General features: G+C 41.8%; 1 protein-coding gene across 1 annotated transcript in view; it reads right to left on the reverse strand.

Moving 5' to 3' along the window:
* SCP2 (sterol carrier protein 2) overlaps positions 1-27213 on the reverse strand; it is an 854319-nt gene that overhangs the window by 143734 nt on the left and 683372 nt on the right. The window contains exon 11 of the mRNA XM_044085453.1: positions 287-366. Coding sequence (XP_043941388.1) covers positions 287-366 — 80 coding nt within the window. The remainder of the gene's footprint in view (positions 1-286; positions 367-27213) is intronic.

Raw genomic sequence — 27213 nt, forward strand, 5'->3', positions numbered from 1 at the left:
AAGCCAAACAGATTTTTTTCTTGTGCTTAATCTTTTCCAGCTAAGTTTCTCATCAAAAAACAGTGGGAACAGAATAGTGCAAAAAGTCTGCACTTTTATCAGTCTCTCATTTGAGTCTAGCAGGTGCTCAAGTAATGGTTCACAATAAAAATATCCCTCAAATAATGTGTGGAAAGCAAGATAAAACACTGGAATTTAAAAAAATCATTGACGTTAATACAGGACTAAGCAGATAAAACAGCAAAATATGAGTACAGCCAAAACAGTTTCTCTCTGATTTACTTACTGTCTGAGGATTCAGCTTGCCAGTCATCAGTGCTAGAAAGTCTTCATCAGACATTGTAATTGTGCAATCGGCTACCTTGTCTGCAATAAGAATTAGAAGTCAGCTCAGGTCACATGGACAACACTAAGATCACACATTTTCTTAAAAAAAGTTAATTTTGCTTAGTACTGAACTATTCAAACAGTTACAGTTATCCATACACACTGAAAAGTTCAGTGATGTGCTTGCTCTTGTAGAATAACGGCAGTAACCGAATTAGCTGAACAGATCATGAAAATGGTACTTAATGTGACAGTAAGCAGCATACCTATTCTGCAAAAACAAAGCACTGAAAATGAGATGCCAGAGAACTATAAGCAGCTCCATCTGTATGTGTATATGTGCGTGAGTGTGTATGTGTGGTGGGGACAAGGTAGGCACAGCCAGGCATACACCATGCAAGGCATAGTGTACATACTAAGTTTTGAGGGGACAGCTGTGTATTCAACTCAAGGACACTAAATCTCTCCCTTCAACCATACAAATGAAAAAAGGACACAAATGAGCCATCTAACAAGGCAATTTACCATAAAGCTAGATCAGAACTAGGCAATTTTTCTGAGAAGATTGGCAATCATAACTTCTGTTCTTGTAAAATGTACAGATGCCAATCAGGCTAAGAAGAAGAGAGGAGAAGATGTTTATACATGGGCATCCATATGCTAATGCTTGTGTATTTTAAAGCTTCTTACTGCAAAGTTTTTTTTTTATTATATGGTTTTATTGAGATTTTCAACATTTAGATCTATTTAGCAATTTCGTACGCATCAGTTATATTTAACAAACACATACACCTGTAGTCCAACATATGTACCTCTGCTGGCTAGCACTGATAACTGATAACTCATGAACATTAGCTCCCTTTTTATAATTGCTTGTTGCCTGTCATCTTCCCAGACTTGTGTTTAAGGTACCTATTCTAACGTTTCATGATCCCTCGAGGTTTATCTGCATCCTCACCTACACTTTTTTTCCTTTTTTATTATACATATTCTATACAGACCAATAATTGCATATACATTCAATCCTAACGGTGCACTTTTCAATCTGACAAAAATGCTCTAGTTCTTAATTACCATGGTTCATTATATTAAACATTTCCTGTCTCACTTACTCTTTAGCACTTTATCACTGCTTATATTTTACTTGTCCCTTCCCAAGTCAGCTTTTGTCCTATTTATATTCACATTTTTTATTCTAGCCTTCTACAGTTTTCCTCATTTTCCTTGCAGCTTCTCACCCCAGCCCTGTATATTCCATCTAGTTTTGCTCTGTACCTATGTGGGACCCCTTCCTTCAGCATTCTCTCTGATCCTACCATCACTGTTTCCCAGAATTTATATTACTGGCTCACTACTCTCCTGACTTGCTCAAAGTGCCTAATAACATATTTACTCTGGTCTTCTCTACCATCAACATGTAGCTTTTTGTAAACAGATTAAATCATGCTCTGTGCCCTCAACCCTCTCAGGTTTAGCAACTACTCCTTTACTCTTGTTGCTCAATTCTTCCATCACCATCATAAACTGTACAGAGGACAACAATCAACTTTATCTTGTCCCTATTTTGTATTATTACTTCTGATAATCACCCATTCCCTAACTATGTTGCTCTGTGCTTGCTATACATTGCTCTTACCCACTCCCTGAATTTGGACCCTATTGTTGCCTATCCTAGGATTCTAAAGAGCATCTCTCTCAACTAGCAAGATTTTGACAGAATGTCCAGATTTTTGCATCCTATTTTTATAGTCTGTTCCTCATACAATGTGTGTTTTTTTCTGGTAAATCATTGAGTATTGAAGTCATTAAGTAATGGCATGCATTTGAGTTTCAGACTTTATGAACTTCAGAAATTCCTGTTATTCTAGCAACTTCAGAAAATACATGTTATCACATAATCTATTATTTTGGCAACTTTTCAAGTTTCGAACAGCAGTAATTAAAATCTGTCCCCACCTTTGGGTCTTTGTTCCCCCCCCCATTATTTTAGGCTTTGTCCAGATTTCTTGCACTAGGAGGTTGAGAGGCATGCACAGGTATTCCCACTTTGATTAATCAAACATTTCCTTAATGTCAGAAACTCTCTCTGATTCCTTCTTAAATTGACTTTCACACGCATCCATACATGCTAGTAGGACCCACTAATTACCCACTAACACACCTGCCATCAATGCATGTGATGTGACATAACCTTGTCTATCATGTTTACAAGTACATGCACCAGGATATCTGCAGCCTTATTACTGATCAATCAGAGCACAGAAGCCCTGTGCCCTGCATCTCACTCTCTCCTCTTTAGGGAACAGTATTACTTTCACCATGACCACTGTACCTGCCTGCTTTCCCTCCAACTAGCATTTACTGTAAAACCAAACTAACTCAACCTTGGCTCCCCCCACCACTATCTTGCAAGACTCTACAGGGATGTTATCTAACCCTCTGTTTACCTCTCATTCTGTTATTTCCTCATCTTGAATCTCGTTTTTCTTTTCCATCAGCTATTCCACTTCCATCCACACTCACCCTTCTCAGCTTCTCTCTCTGCTAAGATGCACAAATTGCTCATTAAGTTTAGTATGCCCAAAGATTCTTACACCTAGTAAATGGTAACTCCTTAAAATGAACAGTTAGTCCTGTAGAGGCCAAAATATGCTGGACCTGGTCTTCAACAACACTGCCTTTAAGTTTACAGAGTCTGTAACACCTGCATCCCTGGTTATGTCAGACCACAATTTAGTAACCTTCCCCTTTAAAGCCATTAACTTTACAACAGTAAACAATTACGAATTCAACGGCTTCGAACATACAAATGTTCTCTGATAAGCTAACTTTTACTTGCAATGTCACCACTCCCTGTGAAGTTTCAGATGCCAAATTTTCATCTGAAACCCTCTCCCACATAAAAATGTGCATAGATCTAGCAGTCCCCAGTGGAGCTATATATAATGGGAAATTTAAAAATTAACAATGCTGGTGCTCCACTACTATAAGATCTATAACAAGAAAACAAAAAATGTTAAAGTCCCGTAACTAATCTACTCACAAATACTGTTTTTTTAAACAAGAAACATCCTTATTAAAACATCACATATGAAATAAGCAATCATACATTTATATAAATGAAAACAAACCACACAGACACAATCCTAGTTGCAAGCATTTTACATCACAAACCATACTGACACACTCCCAGTTGCAAACATACATCACTTATAATCTACCCAATCACTTTCAGTCAAACATTACATAGCTCATTTAAGTCCTGCCTTCTTTTAAACCTCATTGCTCCCCTGTATGCATTGTTCCCACAATTTCCCATTTTTTCCTATGTAGTTTGCTCCTACCCTTTTCTAAAGATCTCAATTCCAGTTGTTTTGCCTCTGTTAGCCACTACTAATATTTTTGGTTTAGATTCTGATTTCCATTTTCTAGTAACTGCTTTTTTGGCCGCCACCATAATTAGACACAGCAAGTCCTTACCATGTCTAGGCAATTCACATTCTGCATCATAACTCAGAAAAATTATCTCCCTCATCACACCAATCTGCCCACTCTGCATCTCTGACAGTGCATCCCGCAGGAAATCCTTAAAGTCCGCCAACCCACCATACTCCCAGAAAACATGTTCCCAAGTACCGCTTTTTTCCCTGTCACACCCCCAGCATTTGCTGTCTACCTGAGGAAAAATTCTCTGGGGTCTACTTGGGTTATAAAAATATCTATGCAAACATTTCTAAGCAAAAATCCTAAACCTTCCAGATTTAGTTGCATATTGGGATACATACATATAACCCCCCCCCCATTGTTTCTTTGTGAATTGCTTATCCAGTCTCTCATCCCAATCTTTTCTACTCTGCCACTCTTCCTCTTTTTCACCATCCACTTCCTCTTCCTGAGATGCTAGAGCTTCAGGTTTTATCTTGAGATCCTGTGCTTTCATTCCAGTCAAATTCAAGGTCATTTGGCTAATCCCTGTAGACTTTAGAGCCCTCTGTAACTACTGCTTGCAGCTGACTGTGGCCAACAGTGTTTATGTATGAGGCTAAAAATTTTACTGGGGTTGACTACAATATCTTATTTTACCAGAATACCTTTCCTTAGTAGAAAGAAGCTGCATGTTAACCACTACTATATGTGCTCTTGTGAACGTCTTTCTTGGAAAACCATGCATTGACCACCATCAAGCCATTTGCCATGCAGAAGTCTAGAATGGCATCTCCATCTTTATTCCTGCTGCCTCACCCATGTGAACTCAGGCAGTCCTTACATCCTATTTTGTCTGCCCTGATTTGAATATTTAGGTCCCCCATTATCAAAACAAAATCATTTTGTCCCCCTTTATCCTGCAAATTATGTGTTCTATCCTACCCAGAGGTAGAATTAGGCCATTATAAATGCCCTTACTGGCAGCAAGCCAGCAAGAAAATAAAGCAACCTGAATGACAAACAGCCCCCTCTGGACAGCTCTCATCCTGCCACTGGAAGGAATCCTTAGTGAAGAGAAACAAATGGACAGTCTCAATGGGTGAGGCTTGATGGTCGGCAGGCACTGGGGAAAAAAGCACATAGAAATAAAAATACTGGACCCTAGTGACCACATGGTAAAACCTCCTACAATCAATCAAGAATGTATTCCTAGTGGAAAGTTTCTTTGCAGCTTCCAATATTTCTGTGATGCAGATAAATACTGCTGATCTATTAACACTTTCCCTGTGTGACATCAGAACTGCAAAAGAAAGATTTAAAGGAATACCCATCAAATCTCTCAACAAAATCTGTGTGACTGTTTTGTCCATCTGATATCAGGAAACAGAACATTTGATATGTGGAAGTGGGACACAAAAAACAAAAAATCCAGTAATACAGTCTCCCAGATCTAGAAGATGGAGTTGAAAACAAAGGATTTCTGCACCCATTTGTTGTATGATTTAGTGGTTTGCTGATTAAGTCAGTGCAAAAACCACTTCTGCCTGGAATATAAACAGCAGTGATCCACACGTTGGCTTTTTAATACCCAGTTCCACAACGGTAAAGCCATCTACCAAGTGCCAAACTTTAAAAAGGGCATCACTTTTTTGACCAATGTTATTGCCATATTAGTCCATAACACACAGCTCTCTGCAGCATCAGCAAAAAGTACAGTTGTGTACACTTACCATAAATGTAGATGTTCGAGTGTATTCACTGTTGCAGTCATCACATTTGGGTTATCCCTGCCAGGGTAGCCCTCGGCCGGCCCGAATACCAGAGACTTAGTATTTCTGCGTCAGTTGCTGTTGCTCGAGGACTGACGTCAGGTCATCAGTGGTATAAAGTAAGGCATTCCAAAAACAATAAAAAACGCTGTCTGGTAACTATAAAGGCTGTCCTCCTCTGACCATGGACTTTTGTGCTTATTGGTATAAAGTAAGGCAGCCGACGCCACTACATCAGTTTTTCTTGCCCTAACCTGTCAGGAGCTCCCAAAGAAGGAGGCCAGGCTCTGGTGGAAGAACAACACCAGTGGAAAATAAATACCAATATGTCCCTTGTAAGGAAAGAGCAACAAGGAAGAATGATAACACAAGGAGAAAGAGAAAAAAAGGGGGGAAGGAGGGAGGAAAACCAAGATTGCAATAGTGAATACACTCGAACATATACATTTATGGGAAGTGTACACAACTGTACTATGTTCTTCATGTTTCACTGCTGCTGTCATCACATTTGGGTAGATTCTCAAAGCTGAGGAAATGGGTGGAGGCAGTCAAGGAAGCTAGGGGCTGGCTAGGATGCCCTGCAAGACTGCAGAGGCAAACCCTGCCCTGGATATGGAGAAGAGAGGCAGGTTGCAATGTTTGGTGAAATTGTGAACAGATGTCCAGGTGGCAGCCTCCAGGATGTCCCTGGTGGAGACTCCTCTAAGGAAAGCTGAAGAGATGGAGGCTGCTCTGGTGGAGTGTGTCCTGACCCCCTTGGGGAGGCTTACCATGCTGCTTGTAGCAGAAATGGATGCAGTGTGCTATCCATTTGGAAATGGTTTGCTTGGAGATGGCTTTGCCTTCTTCCCCTGTAGCAAAGCTAACCAGCAATTGATCAGACTTTCTGAAGGATTTAGTTCTGTCCAGATGGACTCTGAGCTGTCTGTGCACATCTTGAGAGTGAAGAATCCTTTCCCCCTTGTTCTGTGATTAGGAAAGAAGGTGGGCAAATGATTGGATTGGTTGAAAGCCACACTGGATACCACCTTGGGCATGAAGGATGGGTTAGTTATGAGGGATACCCGGTCTGCATGGAAGATGATGAAAGGTTCCACAGCCATGAGTGCCTCTAGCTCAGAGACTCTTCCGGCTGAAGTGATAGCGAGAAGGAAGGCTGTCTTCCAGGAGAGAAATTTTACCTCTGCAGAAGAAGCTGGTTCTAAAGGAGGCAGGGTGAGCTTTTCCAAGACAAAGTTAAGGTCCCAAGCCGGTGTTGGTGCCCTTCTGGGGGGCCTCAAGTTGCTAGCCCCTCTGATGAACTGTTTGATCAAAAGGTGTGAGAAAAAGGGCTGCTCAGTGGAAAAATGAGCAGAAATAGCAGAGGCATGAATTTTTATAGAGGAGAAAGAGAGACCGCTGTGTAGTAGGTCAGCTAAGTAATCCAGGATGAGAGAGATGGAGGGCTCTGCCGTATTGGCCGCCTTAGCCTGGGTCCAGGTGCAGAACTTTTTCCATTTATCTGCATAAGACTTTCTGGTGATAGGGCATCTGGCCTCACGGATAACATCCAGAACCTGTTTACTGAGAATGGCAGATTGGTTTGGGGTTAGAGAATAAGCCAGGCTGCCAAACTGTCTGCAATTGGGGATGCATGAATTTCCCTTCCTTCTGGGTTAGGGGGTTTGGAATCTGATGAAGATGCCATGGAGGCAGTGGGGACAGGCTGCACAGCAAGGGGTACCAGTGCTGTCTGGGCCAGTCTGGAGCTATAAGAACAGTCCTTGGTTTTTCCTCCCTCCCTTATTTTGAGCCATACCCTGAGGATGAGAGGAAGGAGAGGAAAAGCATAGACTGAGAGGTTGACCCAGGGGAAGGAAAGGGTATCCACTTTCCAAGCTATGCAGTGATGCTCCCTGTTGCAGAATTTGCTGAGCTGATGGTTGGTGTGGGGAGGCCAAGAGGTCGACCTTTGGGTTTCCCCATTTCTGAGTTATTAGGGAAAAGGTACTTCTGTTGAGCTGCCACTCATGTGGGTCCAGAAGGTTTCTGCTTAATTGGTCTGCCAGGGTGTTGAGAGAGCCTGGTAGGTATTGTGCTAACAGGTGTAGTTGCATGGAAGAGACTGTGAGCCAAAGGGTCACGGCTAGCCTGCATAGAGGGTAGGAGTGAGTCCCTCCCTGCTTGTTGATGTACCACATTACAGTGGTGTTGTCTGTTTTGATCAGGAGAACCCCTGGAGAGAGAGAAGGGGTTTGAAAGCTATCAGGGCGTTCTGCACAGTCATCATCTCTTTTTGATTGACGTGCAGGGGAATTTGTTGTGGGCTCCATTGGCCCTGAATGTACCTGCCTTCCAGGTGTGCACTCCAAGCATAGTCTGATACATCTGTGGTGAGTGTCTGGGAGGCAGGGTGTGGGGAAAGGGCAGTCCCTTGTTGGAGATTCCTTTCTGAGGCAAGGAATTATAGGTAGAAGAGTTTCCAGGTCTTGAGTGTTTACACCAAAGGCTCTTTAGGCAGTGGCGTCTGGTGACTTCAAATAGAAGGGGGACTGCAGGAGACAGCTGAATGGGTAGGGCAAATGGGAAGGGGTGTGGCCAACTAGAACGGGGAGGGGCTATGCTCAAATCCACAAAAACTGGAACTTTAATTAAATATGCTGCCTTGGGTTCCAAACCGTCATTATGAAAGTTCAATCAAGACTATGTGAAGTACAGAAGAAAAAAAATTTAATGCATTGTCTGCATGACAGCTTACTTAATATCTAAATGGAAACAAAAAGGCTGTGAGGCATGAAAAAATAAATTACATTTTAAATAAATTACTGTAATGCCAGTCAAAATCAAGTACAAGAAAAAGCAGCAGCACTCAACTCACACCACTTCTCCTTGCACTGCAGTTCTAATTATAATTTATATTCAGTTTTATAAAAAGTACCAAGTAACATGCTGAAAGTAGCAATCTCTGTGATACCCCCACTTGTAAAAATGTTTCTTATCCAAAAATGACCTGCTGCCTGACAACAGCTATCTACTTGTTTCATTGGGAAAACATGATCAAAGTAAAAAATGAACAGCAAACAATAAAGCTTAGTTTATGGGTAAAGCATGCAAAGATGACTGCAAGCCTCCAACAAAGGTAATGAGCTTCTTAAAGTACTGTAATTCTGTCCTTTATTACAAATACTGTCATATGCATTTCAATACCTATTTTAATAACAAAATTGCCAAATTCGCCACAGGGGCATCCTACCGTAATCACCACTGTCTCTCACTTGCTGAACTGGGCTGGCTTGAACTCCCTCACCTCCTTCAATGGTATCAACTCTCACTTGCCCACAAACTAGTAAATCATCCACTAAATGTCCCATCCCTCCAAAATCTACTCCAACCCTATCGTACCACCAGACCACTAAGATCCAGCAACAAAAATCACTTGCAGATCACTAAAGCCAATAACTCTGCTGGTGAAGCACTATTCTCTTGCACCATAGCCAAATTATGGAACTCCCTCCCACCCACAATTACCTCCATACCATCATGCACCCACTTCAAAACTTTACTAAAAGCGGACCTAAAAACATGCTGGCTATGCCCTTGCAACTCACACTCTAATATCACCCTCCCCATCCAACCACTACCTTTCTTTCCACTCCACTAACTACCTTGATTATAGCACGCTCAGATGCTCATAAGCCAGTACTTATTATACAGCAGGAACTTCTTCTTGTAACATTTGTTAATGTCTGTCATGTAGATTCTAGTTATCTACTGATGTACTATGTTCTTCATCTGTAAATATGTTGTAAGTAATTGCTATGTAAATTGTTAATCGCTATGTAATCCAATGTAACTACTGTCTGTTTATTTTAACTGTGGAGCTTTTCTCCCTGGGCCTCTGCTGAAAATGGACCTACGTCCAGTCGGACACTCCCAGTCAACAAATATAAATAAATAAATAAATAAATAAAATAAATAATATCTGAGGCTTATACGTTATCTAGTTATGTAAATATTCTCTACATGGCAACAACAAAAAAGCTTTCAATGTTGGCAATTCTTTAACAGTATGCTTAGCTTATTAAAGCTTACTTGCATCTTACAATCTCAGACAAGCTTACCTGACGGTCATGAAAGCATTGCTAGTTAAACATAGAGCAACGGGCACTTTCTGAATAATAAGAAGCATAATCAGCAGTATAAAAATATGACAGAAAACCAGAACATTCTGCAAAATCAAGCAAGGACAGATGAAAAGCCACTGTAGTACTTGTGTCTACCTTAGATGGGAAGGATACTCTGCACACAAACTGCATAACTGCTCCTTGCCTTGCTTGGACACATCCAGAGTCACTACATGGGGGAGTGGAGTGCAACAAGTATGTCACAACTTGAAATGTCTCTGACTGACTGCTATGGCCCTGAAACATTTGTCATACCTCTCAACCTCAGAGCAAGAAAGCTGGACAAAGCCATACACAGAAGCGGGACAAAGGCCCAAAAATAAGGACAATATTTAAAGATTGCCCTTATAAACTTTCTAATAGAATAGGTCTTGCATTACTATGAATTTTCTGAAGGGTATGAAATCTGAAACTCAAATGTCTGGCATTATTTTCTTACGTCAGTCTTTAATGATTTGCCACTAATTTGCCAGAAAACCACAATTTTATGAAAAATGGACCAAAAATGTGATGCAAAAATATAAAATAGCCACACAATACAGCTGGGAACCTGTCAAAGGGACACTTTTTAATATTAGTACTGTTAGCTTGAGCAGCTGACAAAATACACAAATCTACATGCATTTCTGAAATAAAAGTAATCTATAACTCTGATTATTACAGTTATTTATTAAGTGTAAACCCTCCAAGTTTTCTTCCAAAATTGCCATTTTGCGGAGGGATTATTAGAGGGAGAGCAACATTTTGAGCCAAAATCAGGGACAGTTGAGAGTTTTGGATATGCCTAATTCTATAAAGCAATTTGCATGTACCTCTCAACCTGTTAACACAGAAAATCTGGACAAGGCCAAATATATTGGGGGAACATACAAACAGTACTAAAAATTGCTCTTGTATAAACTTAGTTGATAGAACAACAGGTCTTGCTTTAGCATGCATTTTTCTGAAGGTTAAGAAATCTAAACTCAATGTCTGTCATTATTTAGTGACTTAATTCCTAAATGATTTGCCATACAAACTAAAAATAAGAAGCAAAAAGCTATTCATTCTGTGAAAATCTAGACAGTTGAGAGGTATAGTTCAGCCTGAGCTGGGGCTGTCTGAGTTTGCCATCCTTCCCCCTCACAACATCATGGTCGAATGGAGCCACCCCCTGCAGCCACTCCAATGTCCCATTACTGGCTATTTCACCCCATTTACCATAAATACTGCAATGTGCATACTGCTTTACTTCTACAATGATTTGGATTTCATTTGAAAGTTTTATTTTGTATTTTATAGCACAAACACTGACATGAGACATCTGCTTAACAAAGCAATGCAATCTCGCAACAAAAATAGACTTAGCATTAAAACTCTGCCCTTGACACACGCATGCATTGAAACAGCATTGAAATTCACATTCAAAGAAAATACATTTGGGTAGTATAAAGATTAACTTTGGGATGTTTTCAAATGATAGGCCCCTTGCACACAAAACACATGTGTTGTGTGATGCACCTTTCCAATTGTATTAAATTATATTCCTTGTATAATACAGTACAGTTGTTAGAGAGCGTTTTAAATTTGTTTTGAACATTTTTCTAGTAAACAATGAAACAAAATGCATGCACCAATAATGACAAAACTACCCAATTGAGAACATTTCCATCATAAAAAATACACCAGTATCAGTAAATATGCACAATCTCTGCAGAAGTAAGTCATCTAAATAAATCCACATTAAAGAGATCTGTAACTAATGAAGAGGTTGCTGCTAGCAAACAACTTTATATTTCATCGTTTCATCTATAAATAATGTGCCTGTTGCCCCTGAGGAATAAATTGCCTATATTACATTAAAAAAAAAGATAAGCTAGTAATATTGCAATAGGAACTGGATGACAACTTGATAACAGGTTCATAGTTACTAGGTATCTCCATCAAAGAGGACATTCCACCCCCTGTGGGATTAGAACCCACAGTCTTCTGCATCAAAAGCAAGTACACTACCTGTTGTGCTATTAACAATGCAAGCAGACTCAGCATAAGCAGCACTAAACTTCTCTTCCCCTACAGCTCTCAGCTACTTGTAAAATCTACTCGATACTCAACTGTATCTCTCAACTTCGCAGCACAAGAAATCTGGAAAAAGACAAAATTTATTGGGGGGACAAAAGCCCAAAAAACAGGGACACATTAAACATTGCTTGTATAATCTTGGAAAGTTGCTAGAGTAAAAAAAAATATGCTGTTTACATTTTACTGCCCAGTCTTGAAACCAGGTCCCTGTGCAAAACACTCAGAGTAACATACCACTATGCCAAATCAGCTGTTTTGTGAAAAAGAGAAAGACTGAAACTTAAATGGCTAGCATTTTGTGAATTCAGTTCTCACCATAGCTGTCAACCTCTTAGCACAAAACACCTGGAAAAACCCAGTAATGGGGGAATACAGCCCTCAAACATATTCAGTGAATTCAGTTCTTGCCATAGCTCTCAACCTTAGGACAAAAACCTGGACGAAGCCAATAATGGGGGAATACAGTTCCAGAAATAGGGGCAAATTTCAAATATTCATCTTATAAGCTTAGAAAATTGCTAGAATAAAATATTGTGTGTTACTATGTACTTTCTGAAGAATATGAAGTCTGAAATTCAAATGGCTGTCAGTTTTATTTATTTAACATTTGTTAACCAGGAAAGTCTGACTTGGAACAAAAAACAATATTAGCAGAGGCCCAGGGAAAAATAATGCAGACGCATGTCCTTGTAACATGGGAGGACACAACAGCACACCCACAGAAACACAGGGAGGACATGCAGACTCTATACAGAAGGCACGCCAGACAACAATCTAACAAAAAAAAAACTGTAGCTGTGAGGCAACAGTGTTACCACTGCACCATCAAATATCTAAGGATTTAAACATTCAGAAACCACAGGTGTTATGAAGAACAGAAGAGAACAAAATATGAGACAAAAAATCTGCAGAAAGTTCACAAATGATGGTGGGTAGGGAATTCAGGCTGTTGCTACCTGCACTCAAGGTACAGGGTTCAAGCCTGATCTCTAACCACACACAGGGTCTTTGTAGCCACCAGTATGAAGCAACTGGGGCATTTCACACACACACACACACACACACACACACACACACACACACACACACACACACACACTATTTACTTCTCCTCCGTCTAACCCAGCAGCAATGAAACTCTGTTCACTGCTAGCAATAATGACACAGCGAGGCAGTTAGCAATGAAACTCCATTCATGACTAGCAATAATGACATGGCGAGGCAGTTACAAAAACTCCGTTCACGACTAGCAATAATGGCAAGGCAGTTACAAAAACTCCGTTCACACTACCTGACCTGTACCTTTGTTCACTTCTCCGACACAGCACACTCCATTTGCAGCATCCCAGACAGCTAACTCTGTAGCAGTTAACCCAGCAGCACGTATGGCAAGGCAGTTACAAAAACTCAGTTCACGGCAGTCCCAGCAGCAGCCTGTAGCTTGTTCAAGACAGCATCCCAGACAGCTAACTTCTCCGTAGCTTTAGTTTCAAGTCAGCAATAATAATTACACAGCAAGCCAATTACACAGCAAAACCCCTAACTCCGTAGCTTTAGTTTTTCAAGGCAGCAATAATAGCAAAGGCATCAACCCACCTGAATGGTCCGATTTCCTAGTTCCTGTTGCTCGTTCCAACATTTAAGACTGCAGACCTTGTAGTCTGATCCCCTTCCAGTCTATGCGGTCATACCGCATAGACTTCTGGGAAATTAGCAGTCTGCTGCCTTCTTCCTGAATCCAGACTGGGAAGGCAGCAGTCCGGATTATGTTATGTAGGAAATCTAGGAATGTACCATTGTGTGGTCACAGCTGGAGGGGCTGCAGTCCTATATCACGAGCTGCCACTGTCTTTAGGTACCACTGAAGTTTCCTCATATGCAGTCTGGCATATGGAATGAGGAGTATTCAAGATGCCATGAACCCCAGAGCTTACAGGATTTTCCTTGCAGAAAGCTGGGTCCTGATGGCCAGGTGAAAGAAGTAGGCTGACAGGAAAATTTGCTTCTCTGGTGTAAGGTATGCCACCTGGGATGTTGCGTCCAGACTTGCTCCCAGGAATATTACCCTTTGGGTGGGCACCTGTTTTGATTGCTTTTCGTTGAATGTGTACCCTACGGAGGTTAGTAGGTTCTTTACAAAGGTCAGGTGCTTGAGCAGCTTTTCCTGGCTGTCTGCCTGAATAAGGCAGTCGTCTAAGTAGGGAAAATTTGAATATTTCTTTGTCTGCAAAAGGCAATGGCCAGAGCCAGGCATTTTGTGAAAACTCCGGGAGCAGTAGATAAGCCAAAGGGAAGCGCAGAGAACTGAAACTGTTGAGATCCTGCCCTGAAGAGGAGATATTTTCGCATGATTCCCTGATAGGAATGTGGAGGTAGGCCTCTTTTAGATCCAGGGTGGCTAGCCAGGCATCCCTGGAGAGCATGGTAGCAGCTGCTGGAAGGTGAGCATTTTGAATTTTGGGATCATAGGAAGGTATTTAGAATGGAAAATAGAGGATGGGGCGCCAGGTGCCCTCTTTTCTGGGCACCAGAAAAAGTCTGGAGTAGAAGCCTTGGCCTATCTGTTCTGCAGGAACGTGCTCTACTGCCCTCAAAGAGAGCAGGGAATGGATTTGCTTTTGAGCCACTGCCCACTGATTTGGTGGTAAATCTGGGAACCCTTGTAGGGTTGGAAGGGTATGGAAGGACACTTTGTATCCCTGAGACACAATGTTCAGAATCCATTGGTCCTTGGTAATGGTGGCCCAGGTGCTTGAGTTAAGAGAAGTTTTCTCCTAGGGGCAAGTGAAGGTGGGCAGAGGGGAGGTCGGGAGGAGAGGAGTCATTGTGAGTTCTTACCATAAGGTGGTTTCTTAGAACTCCCTGGTTTTGAAATGGAGGTAGTTCACTGCTTAGATCTCTGCATTCCCTGAGGCTGCTGTCTGGGGGGGGGGGGGGGGGGCTGCTTCCACGGGGCCTAGGCTGGGCCGGTTTACTCGGAGAAGGAAAGGTCTAGTGCTTGGAGGGACAATGCCTGCTGAACTTAGGTGGCTGGACCTGGAAGAAATCTTTAACTGTTTGCATAGATTTTGCTTTTTCTTCCTTCTTTTTTAAGACCTCTTCTGTCTTGGTGCCAAAAAAGTTATTTGTGCAAGGGGGCATCCAACAATTTAGATTTGACATGGTCTGGCAGGGGTTGTTCCTTAAGCCTTGCATGTCTTCTAATGACTGATCCAGTGACTACTGCCCTGCAAGAAGCTTCTAGGGCATCAAAACCACAGTACAAAGTGTGTTTAGTTACTTGACTTGCAGAACGCATTAAGTCTTGCAAATCTTTAGATTCTGCACAAGCAGGACATTTTTTGTTTAAGGAGTTCCAAGGTATGTTGCTGATATTTAAGCATATGGAACTGACAAATTAGTGCCCTGATAGCAAGAGTAGCTGAGGTGTATACTTTTTTACCTCATTTGTCCAATGCTCGGGAATCCCTGTCTGAGACGGTGGGATTCTTAGCAGAGTTGGCTTTAATCTCTTTAGGCCCTTGAGAAATGACCTCAGGGTTAGCTGTAAGATTTTTAAAAAGATATTTGTGCGAGTCAGGGACTCTGTAGTACCCATCTGGTTTTCTGGGAGCAGGAGGTAGGACATCAGGAGTCAAGCTGGATTAAAGGAAAACATCATCCACCACATACAGGACTGGGGGAATGGGCAAGGGTCTATGTTGCAGAAGGTCTAGGAATTCCCTGAGTCTCTTTTTAGATTGAGGGTAGTCCTGGCTCTCCCATTGGAAATACTCCCTTAAAGTATGCAGGGTTTTCCCAAAGGAAAAATCCTCTGAGGGAGAGACTGAAGGAATGGATTCCTCTGCATCAGAATCCTCATAAGTGGAGAGGGGTTGCATGTCTTCATATAGTCAGATGCATCAGATTCATCTGACTTTTGCTCAGACAAAACTACTGGGGACAAATCTCTTTTTCTTTTTGAGAGGGTAGCTTGGCTTCCCCTGATCAGCATGATAAGGTATTTCGCCATTTTAAGCATTTGAGATTGAGGCAAGGTAGCAGGCGCCTGAGAGTGGGTTGTCTGTTTCTTGGGTGTGGTTCGAACCCTGGGCCTAAGGAACTCATTTGTTTTCGAAAGAATGGTAGTCGCGAAAGAAGACATTGGTTTGTGTCGAGATTCGGTGGTGCGAAGGACTTCATCAGAAGCCAGTGCCTGCTCAGCAGCTCTGGACCTATCCAAGGTAGAAACAACCACAGGATCCTTAGACGAAGAAGAGTTTTGCGGAATACCGGACTCTGAAAGGGTCTTGGTAGTGGCCTGCAAATCAACTGAAACAGGCATCAGGGGCTGCAAAAGCGCCTCACTGAGTACCGGAGAACTGACGACTAGCTTAACGGAAGCATCGTCAGTAGGTTTGGACCTGTGCGGTCTATCTCTGTCTTTATCTTTACGTTTTTTCGGAAAATCTGCTGTCGGATGGCTTACCGAAGCCATATCAGAATTTGAGGACTGTAAACAGAAATATCTGGATACAGTAAGGGCCTGATGATGGATAGTTCTGGTGTTAAATAAAGCACAGAAGCGACAACAGGGGACGTTGTGGTCTGGGCCTAGAAATGTAAAGCAGTAAGAGTGGAAGTCTCGGTGTGATATTTGCTTTCCACAGACGAGACAATTATTAACTTTTTCTGACATTGGTTAGTGCAAGAAAAAAGGATCCCCTAACAGGGTACTTAGCTTTAGAAGAGTTGAACTTCAATTTGGAAACAAAAACTTAGGTAGCAGCTGACTGGCACTCATGCAAACGGCTTCTGCTTTGGGCTCCACAGCAAGAAAGACTGATGTAATGGCATCGGCTGCCTTAGTTTATACCACTGACAACCTGACGTCAGTCCTAGAGCGACAGCAACTGATGCAGAAATACTAAGTCTCTGGTATTTGGGCTGGCCGAGGGCTACCCTGGCAGGGATAACCCAAATGTGATGACTGCAACAGTGAAACACAAAGAACATCACTACAGTGAACATTCCTCATGGCCACTTTGTCAAAAAAAAAAAAAATCAGCATGCAATAAAGATTACATTGAATAAAAGAAAAAAGAAAATCACTAAATAACCTCTTACCTCTTTACATATTTACTCTCTGATGCTATCAGACCTCTGGCTCCATGATTAAAGTTTGATATGTGAGTGACAAACTCAGAAGTGTGATTACTGAGTATCAAACTACAAGTTAAAAAGTAACAATCAAAATTTGCTACTATACTCAAGTGTTTTTAAAAGATGGGTTGCCCCTTCACCATCACAACTCTGGACACCTAAATATACTGACTCTGTGATCAAGATCATTATACCTCACAGGAAAATTGAATTCTCTGAAATACTGCAGTCACAATTTTTAAACAATGATCAAACAAACTGTATACGTAAGTGCCAATCACAAAGGACTTTCATTTAAGCTCCAATTCTAAGGCTCAAAGGGGGAAAAATCTCATACACACATTTAAGGAACAAGTGCAAGATCTCTGCCCTAGTCCTTTGCAAAGTTATCCTATACCTTATATAACACAGACCATATAGCTTCTCAGAAAACCTGTATGTGTCCAAGATATTTCATTTCACAAAACAATATGAGGTAGGAGGCATGGAAGTACCACTCTGAAATCAGGAGTGAGAAAACCTGTGGCACAAAGTCATCAAGCTTAAAAACTGCTTGGCCATACTCAGTATGGTATTTTTTCTTATTTTTTCCTTGACTTTTGGCTGTAGGGGGGCTGTTTGGCTAGATTTAGAGTGGTTAAGCTAAGCTCCTGCAATGCTTGGGAAAATGAAAGGCATATAGAAGCCTGGGAGATGAAGCATGCAGAAAAGCATCCCTGCGTGACTGTGTCTGAGGGTGGACCAGGGCAAAATAGCTTCTCATTTTGTGTTTAAGGGTTAGCAAAGAGGTCACAGCAAGGCTGGCCCTAGTGATGGAAGATCTGAGCTGCCACAAAAGGATTGAAAGACACACCTCTCAACCGTATCAAATTCCTTGGTAAATATCGGGTTTGAGGGCAAAATATTGGCGTGACAGGAATTCCCAAGTGGTCCCTTTAACTTCCGAAGTTCCTGTTTTTTTTTTTTAATTTTTTTTTTTTTTACTCCTGATGTCATCAGGTGCGGGGCGTGCTCGATGACATCAGGCTCAAGAGGCAAACACAGCCTGTCAGAATGCCCAGCCAATGTACTTGCAGACTGGTCTCCTTTTAAACCCATCTTTATTCCCCTAGCTCTCCTCCAGGTACAAAAAATGTAAACTTATCAGTGTACTGGAGAAATTTGCAGGCATTATATTTACTTAACAGTATGTGCTTAACGATGTGTGTGTGTGAGTGTGTGTGTGTTAACTATTAGAGAAACAGCATGAGACATTATTTACTTAACGGCTGCTATTACATTTACTTAACGGCTAAAGAGAAACTTGCAGGCATTACATTTACGTGTGTGTGTGCGTGTGTGTGTATTTCCTTAACGGCTGCTATTACATTTACTTGTAGAGAAACTTGCAAGCATTACATTTATTTGTGTGTGTGAAATGGCAGAAGACATTATTTACTTAACGGCCGGGCCACTATTACACTTATGTAATGGCTGCTATTACATTTACTTATATAGAAACTTTCAGGCATTGCATTTATGTGTGTGAATCGCCAGGAGACATTTCCTTAATGGCTGCTATTACATTTAATTATAGAGAAACTTGCAGGCATTACATTTATTTGTGTGTGTGAAACAGCAGGAAATATTTCCTTAACGGCTGCTATAACATTTACTTATAGAGAAACTTGAAGGCATTACATTTATTCGTGCGTGTGAAATGGCAGAAGACATTATTTACTTAATGGCTGCTATTGTATTTACTTAACGGCTACAGAGAAAAATGCAGGCATTATATTTATTTATGTGTGTGAAACATTATTTACTTAACAGCTGCTATTACATTTACTTATAGAGAAACTTGCAAGCATTACATTTGTGTGTGAAATGACAGGAGATATTATTTACTTAACAGCTAGTGTATTTATTAAGTGTGAAACGGCAGGAGACATTATTTACTTAACGGCTGCTCTTACATTCACTTAACGGCTTCTATTACATTTACTTATACAGAAACTTGCAGGCATTACATTTATTTGTGCATGTGAAATGGCAGAAGACATTACTTAATGGCTGCTATTGTATTTACTTAACGGCTACAGAGAAACTTGCAGGCATTACATTTATTTGTGTGTGCAAAACATTATTTACTTAACAGCTGCTATTACATTTACTTATAGAGAAACTTGCAAGCATTACATTTGTGTGTGAAATGACAGGAGATGTTATTTACTTAACAGCTAGTGTGTGTATGTGTGTGTGTGTTCATACATCTCAACCTCTCAGTGCAAGAAATCTGGACAAAGCCAGAAAGAATGGGTGGGGGGGGGGGCAAAGGCCCAAAAATAGGGACAGAGTTTAAACATTGCTCCTATAAACTTAAAAAAAGTTGCTACAATAACAGGGTTTGCATTATTTAGCATTTTCTGAAGGATAGAAAGTCTGGAACTCAAATGTCTGTCATTATTTAGTATTATTTAGTGACTTCAACCTTCAGTGATTTGCCAGAAAACTGCAAATTTTATGAGAAACAGACAAAAATATGAGGCAAAAATCTGGATATTCTGCAAAAAACTGCACAGTTGAGGTGGGTGAGTGTTGGGGGGGTGTGGGTGTGAAAATGCCCCAGTTAGGTATAACTGTAAGTTACAGTTACTCAGACTCAAACTCTGTACCTTAGGTACAAAGAGCAAGAGCCTAAATTCTCTACCTATTCCACCACCATTTCTGATTCAAAGAGTTAACCATAGTTCTCAACTGTCCATAGTTTTACAGAATGTCCGGAATGTCTGGTTCATACTTTTGGTCTGTTCCTCTTAAAAGTTGTGGTTTTCTGGCAAATCAGTGAGAACCATATTCACTAAATAATGATAGCCATTTAAGTTTCAGTCTTCCTATCTTTCAGGAAACACATGGTAACACAAAACATTTTATTCTAGCAGCTTTTCTAAGATTATACAAGCAATGTTTAAAATGTGTCCCTTGCTGATTTTGGGCTTCTGTCACCCCCCCCACCCACCCACACACACACACACACCAATAAATTTTGGCTTTTTCTAGATTTCTTGTGCTGCATAGGTCTTCAGGGGGAAAGAAGTTTAGTGCTGGTTATGCCACTTCTGTTTGTGTTAGTAGCACAACAGGTGGAATACTTACTTTTGATGCAGAAGGCTGTGGGTTCTACTCAAACAATATGTAGATAGATTGCTGATACTGTACTGTGTTGTACTTTTAAAGGGGTTGGATGCTGCAGTCCTGAGAATGTCCTCTTTGGCAGAGATACCTAGTAACTATGAACCTGTTATCAGTTTTCCATCCATTCCCTATTGCAATATTACTAGTTTATCATTTTTTTAATGTAACATAGGCAATTTATTCCTCAAGGGCAACAGGCACTTTAATTTCTAGATGAAACAATGCAATATGAAGTTGTTTGCTAGCAGCAACCTCTTCATTACTTACAGATCTTACAAAGATCTTTAATGTGGAATTATTTAGATGACTTTTACTTGCAGAGATTGTGCATATTTACTGATACTGGTGGACTATAGAAGTTTGAGTCGACTTTTATGATGGAAATGTTCTGAATTGGGCAGTTTTGTCATTATTGGTTCATGCATTTTGTTTTGTTGCTTACTGGAAAAATGTTCAAAACAATACATTTAAAATGCACTCTAACAAGTGTGCTGTATTATACAAGGAATGTAATTTAATACAAACAGGAAGGTGCATCAAAGAACACATGTATGTTTCGTGTGCAAGGGGCCTATGATTTGAAAACAGCCCAAAGGTAATCTTTTACCTGCCACTGGCCAGATGCATTTTCTTTGAATGTGGGTTTCAATATTGTTTCGATGAATGTGAGTTTCAAGGGCAGAGAAGTTTTAATGCTAAATCTATTTTCATTGTGAGACTATATTGCTTTGTTTAGCAGACATCTATTAGTATTTGTGCTATAAAAGGTAAAATAAAAGTTTTAAATTAAATCCAAATAGTCATCGTAGAAGTAAAGCAGTATGCACATTACAGTGTTTATGGCAAATGGGGCAAAATAGCCAAGTAATGGGACAATGGAATGGCTGCAGGGGGGACGGCTGTGTATGGGAGGGGCCCCATTTGACCATAATTTTGTGAGGGGGAAGGGCGGTAAACTCAAAGACAGCCCCAGGCGGCACAAACTATAATATTCTTTTGCTAAGATTAGAATATTGCCTGCCATAAACAAACATTACAACAAAAGGAAAAAAACTGTTGCAGAAAAGAGGAAAATCCCAGGATGCAAAAAACTCCCTTACCATCCTCAATAAGAATCTGAGATCCCTCATAAAATCCTCCAAAGCTAGTTACAAAAATAAAATTGCCAAAGATTCCAAAGACAATCACAAGATATTCTATAACTATGTCAAGAATCTAAATGGCAATGCTCAAATCTGCTCTGAGCTACAACAGAATGGCATTAAATATACTGACCCAAGGATATTGCCAATATCCTGGCAGATCGATTCAGTGCAAAGTTCACCCCCCCACCCCCTAAATGACCCATCTCAATACTGGAAGACTGCCAAATTCCGGTAATAACAGCCACACAGGTAAAAAACACACTCTCCAAAGCTAAGAATACAGCATCCTTGGGACCAGATGACATCCCGGGCTGTGTACTACATGAACTACAAAATGAACTGGCACATCACCTAAGTATCATGTTTAATCATACCCTCACCTCAGGCTTTGTGGCCATTGAGTGACGCACAGCTACAGTTATCCCACTCCACAAGGGGGGGGATCCACCTTGGATCCTGGGAACTACTGCCCCATCAGCCTGATGAGGCTGATCTGCAAGGCCATGGAACGTATTATCATGGAACTTATAAACAAAGACATTGGCAACCTTAAAACACTGGACCTCACCCAGTTTGGGTTCATGAAGGGCCGATCTTGTCTCCTGAACCTTACGGACTTCTTCGAATCAGTCTCCACAGCCGTGGACGAGGGTAAGGCAGTCTACACAGCCTATCTGGACCTCGCCAAGGCCTCTGATACTATCCCCCACTCTGGAATCATAGATAAACTTACTAAGCTGGGCATTAATCCCTATGTTACTCAATGGGTTGCCAACTGGCTTAATGACAGAACCCACACTGTAAAAGTAGCTGACTCCAAATCCAGCTCCAGACAAATGACAAGTGGAGTACCTCAGGGTTCAGTCCTGGGACCTCTCGTTTGGCATCTACTTTTCTGAAGTACAGGCCAACACTAAGGGACTCTGGCTAACAAAGTTCGCAGAGGACTGCAAACTGGGAGCCATTATTGAATCCCTAAATGATGTGGATACTCTACAAAAGGGCCTTAAAGAAACAGATGCTTGGTGCCAGAGCCATGGACTCAAGCTCAGTGCCAAGAAATGTATAGTTATCCCCTTTGGGAAAAAGCATGTACCTGTGAATTATCACATAGGTGGCAGTACACTAAACACCGAAAGTGTGATAAGAGAGTTAGGGACACAGGTAGACAGTGGTCTCACCTTCAATAACCACATCGCCACAACAGTCAGGAAATAGTTCTATGTGGCACACCTCATCACCAAGGGCTTTTCATCCAGAAAAAAGGAGGTCATTGTCCCACTATACTCATCTCTCATTAGACCCATTATAGAATACAATGCCCCATTTTGTATGTACCTCTCAAGACATCTGCAATAACTGGAAAGGCCGCAGAAATACCTCACTAAAAGAATCACAGGCCTAAAGCAGATGCCCTATGCTGACCGCCTTAAAAACTCCAGCTATACTCTGTCGCATATCGTCTACTCCGAGGCAATCTCTGCTTAACATACAAGGCCATGTCAAACCCAGAGCTGTTGGACATGCTACACTTAAAGAAATCCCAATCCCTCAGAGCCACACGCTCCAGGGATCTAAATCTTGTCATCACAATAAACAAAACATGCTGGAGGGATAGGTTCCTGACCCAGAGACTCCCCAGACTCTGGAATAGACTGCCCACACATGTCAAGCAGAGTGCCTCTTTGGCCCTCTTCAAAAGGAACCTTGATGATTGGATGGGAGAAAGGAAATTCATCCCAGGGATCATGTCAGTCACCCTGCTAGACAGGGATCCAGGGAAGTAAATAGTGTGGGAAGAAATAGCCAGGGAATTGTTATGGCTAGGCTTGTATAGGCCCTAGGGCCAATAGCCTCGAACAACCTATGAACCTATTAAATACCCTACTTTTACCACAAAACTCACATACGCAAGTCGCCAAAACAAAATCCTAAGGTTCATCATCATCTCCCTTCCCAGTGAACATCATTGCTACACATTTAAAAAAAAAATGGTTACTGTTTACTACAGGGTCTGGGGCCATATTTTGATTGTATGTTCTTCAGCTTGCATTTGAAAGTTGGTATCCCACAATTCCATTGGAGTGGGTGGGGGTATAAAATTATGCATGCAAATTTTATGTTAATCGGCGTACAGATTTGTACCTATTTTTCATGGGCCTTTGTCCAGAATTTTGATGTTTCCAGGCTGAAAGGTATGTTGAGAGACCACTCGTGAGGCATCAAAATGTTCCTGCTGAGACTATCCTACAGAATGCTGGACGTCCTAGGAATGTGCATTGGTAAAAGAAAGCACTGCAAGGACATTATCCATTGTCAAACCCTCATGGCTTTTCAACATGGGGGAAGGGGGTAGGACCTGGTTCTTCTTACTTATTTATATACCAGACCATAGACATGTTGTTCATTTGGATAGCTATCCTACCCTTTGAAGAGAGTCTTGAAAGAACTGCAATGTGAGGATAGCTCATCTTCAAGATGTTGATGTGAAGATGAGCCTCTGAAGGGGGACTAGGTACCTTGGCCCATCTTCACAGTGAAATGCCACCCTCTCTAAGAGGGAAGTGTCTGTGGCGACCATGGCCTTCGATTTCAGAAGAACAAATGGTTGCCTTATTACCATGTGTTTAGACTTCAGCTATCAGACAATGTGACTTCAACAAATATCTGCCAAGTGAACGGGAAAGTCCATTGAGTGTGTTGCTTACAACCACTGAACAAAGTCCACTTTAGTATCCTCATGTGAAATCTGGCCAACCAAGAGAATGGCTGTGGTCACAAGGCCTAGGAAATGCATCAGAAAGCAAAGCAGGGGAGTTATGAAGATCTAAGGACTTGAAATGCTTGCATTTGTATCAACTTCAAATTAGTCTGACAATCTCACTGCTGGTGTTCAAATGGCAACTGATGAACTCTGTGGTTTGAAGAGGCCCTGATTTGATTTCTGGAAGAAGACAGTGATCCCTAAAGATAGACACCAATGGTGAAAGAAGTCCCTGGCCTGGATAAAGTATGCTTTTGAGGCTGCTAAGGAGGCAGTCATCCAGAAACAGAATGACCCAACAACCATGCAGCCTGAACCAAGCTGCTACCACTACCGTGCATTTGGGAACACCTGGAGAGTTCTGGTGACAATGAAAGGTAGGGAATGAAACTGAAAATAAAGGGCTCCCAGCCTGAAAAACAGGAAACTCGTGGATTGCCTTGCTATTTTGATGTGGCAGTAGGTATCCTTGAAATCCACTAAGCATATCCAGTTGTCTTTCTTGAGAAGAGGAAGGATGGACTGCACATTGACCAACCAGGATTTGGTCTACTTGATGTGCAGGATTAGACTGCTTAGGAACAGAACTGGCCAGAGGTACTTGTTCTTCTATGGTACTACAGAATTTTTAGCAGACACAGAATCCTCTTTTGTCTGGTGGGACCTCTTGGATGACTTCATTTTACAAAGCCTGAAGATTTCGGCTGCAGCTGTTACCCATTGCTGGTGGGGTGGAATATCTGGAAGGAACTTTTGTTTTGCAACAGGAGTGGACAAAAAGGAATAGAATAATCTCTGGAAATTGCTTAACATCTGGGTGGCTGACGTGATGGCTTTCCAAGCTTCTGGGTGTAGAGATATGCCTCACCCCCCCCCCCCCACAGCTGCCTACAGGGTGCAGCAGTTGGGCAAACATTCAGGAACATTAAAAAAGCCCTTCCAGAGAAAAGACCTCTGAAGTCTCGATTCTGTGGCCCACTTCTGCTGCTTGGGTGGCATCCATTAAAATGCCCCTTCTCCCATGAGTGGAAATGTCAGATGGAGCATTTTGAGAAAACTGCGACTTTCAGAAGAACATTTTCTCAACACCTAGATGATTCCTAGAAAAAGTTTGTTGTGGATTGGAGAAATGAACTCCCACTGAAGAGTTTTGCTATCCTGCTCACACCTCTCAATCTGATGCCCAAAAAGGGTGAACTCAAAGACAGTCTTAAGAAAGATGCCTCAAAGCACTTCACAAAATTGCACAAACTCATCTAGGTGTGATGGCGAGGAGCTATGCCTACACCTGTTGTGTGGATTGATCCATTGGCTGCATTTGGAATCAGCCATACAGATGCAATGATAGACAACGGGGTTTCCAAACATTTTTTCACCTATGGAGGAATGCAGAGAAGCCTCCAATTTGGACACCTCATAACAAGTTTATCTTCAAGTTTATCACATGAGCCATGTAGTCCAGCGCATGGACAGCAAATGTGGATGAAGTATGGGTGCCCTCACCCAAACAGTCCAAAGCCCAGGACTTCCTAATCAGAGAACGCTCCAAAGGATTCTCTTCTGAGATGGCTTTCTTAGTGCCCGCAGTGACAACAACAGCACCTACCACAGGACCCTTACTCTGATAGGTTGTATCTTTGGGGGGGGGGTAGCAAAACTTTATCTGGTTTGCATGGGATTGGCACAACTGCATCGGTCTCTTCCAGGCTCCTCATGACACCAGACTGATGACTGTGTCCGGAGGGGGATACTACTCATGATGTGGATGGGCCCGCACCAAAGGCATTTAGAAATATTGCCTCCTCCAGTGACAGGGCTTATGTGGTTCATTCCCCCATGATGTTACTGCATTAATTTGAGATAATCACCAAAAGGGATGTCCTCACGGGAGGGCAAGTGGACCCCTCGCTCCTTCATCAAGATTTGAATCTTTCCTCATTGAGGGACTCCTCTCAGGAGTCCAGGTGCTTACTCTTGCACAGACACATTTTGTGGCTCCCTAACTGTGGATATCACAGAGGACACACAGAAACTGAAGGGGAGCCCTTATATAGGGGCTGTTCAAAGCCAGTCAGTGCAGGCTGTCCCAAGAACAGCTTATGAGAAACTGAGATACCAGATGGATGTAGAGATCAGGCTGGATCTATAAGCAGTGCCACATAATCTCTGAATGAGACAGCAGCCTGTCTGCAACATCAAACTCTAATGCAGCAACCTGGAAGGTAGCCTATCAGCCCCTTTGATCCTGTGACTTTAGGGAAGCTCCACTACTAACTCCCAACTAGACCAAGTCTGAAAAAGAGACTGGAGCCAAACTACTGAGTAAAAAAGCATGGAAGAGGAGAAAGGGTTCAGAAACTCTCAACCCTGTTTGCTTAACACCAACTTTTCTGTGCCAGGATGCATCTGGTGCAGACAACATCGAAGTTGAGGCCATCAAGACAGCAGCTGGTGCTGTAGACAGACACTTTGTCAGGAGTGAACTAGATGAAGGCAAGGTGGTTCATACAGCCTACCTTGATCTGGCCAAGGCCTTTGATAACATTCCCCATGCAGGAATCACAGAAAAACTCACTAAGCTAGGCATCATCCCCTATATCATTAGGTGGGTTGTAAACTGGCTCACAGGTAGAACCCACAGTGTGAAAGTAGCTGACTCCAAGTCAGACTGCCAACCAGTCATGAGTGGAGTCCTACAGGGTACGGTCCTGGGTCCTCTCCTGTTTGGTATCTACTTCTCTGAAGTCCAGGCCAACACGAAGGGACTCTGGCTGACAAAGTTCACAAAAGATTGCAAGTTGGGAGTTATTAATAACTCCTTGAGTGATGTTAACATCCTACTAAGGCCTCACTGAGACCAACGACTGGTGTCAGAACCATGGCCTTAAGTTCAATGCTAAAAAATGCGTCATCATCCCCTTCGGGAAAAACCTGATTCCCATGAATTACCACATTGATGGTAGTCCACTGAACACAGAAGGCGTTATAAGAGATCTGGGAACACAGGTTTACAGCAACTTCTCTTCTGACCACCACATTGCCACTGTGGTCAGAAAGTCCTTCTATGTGGCACATTTCATTACTAAGGGTTTTGCATCCAGGAAGAAAGAGGTCATAGTCTCACTCTACTCTTCCCTCATTAGGCCATTCATTGAGTACAATGCCCCATTTGGCATGTACCTCACTATACACCTGCAACAACTGGAGAGGCCGCAAAAGTACCTCACCAAGAAGATCCTAGA

This window comes from Protopterus annectens, chromosome 10.part0 (genome assembly GCF_019279795.1).
Source record: "Protopterus annectens isolate FY-2018-M chromosome 10.part0, PAN1.0, whole genome shotgun sequence".
In the NCBI taxonomy this organism is placed as follows: domain Eukaryota; kingdom Metazoa; phylum Chordata; order Ceratodontiformes; family Protopteridae; genus Protopterus; species Protopterus annectens.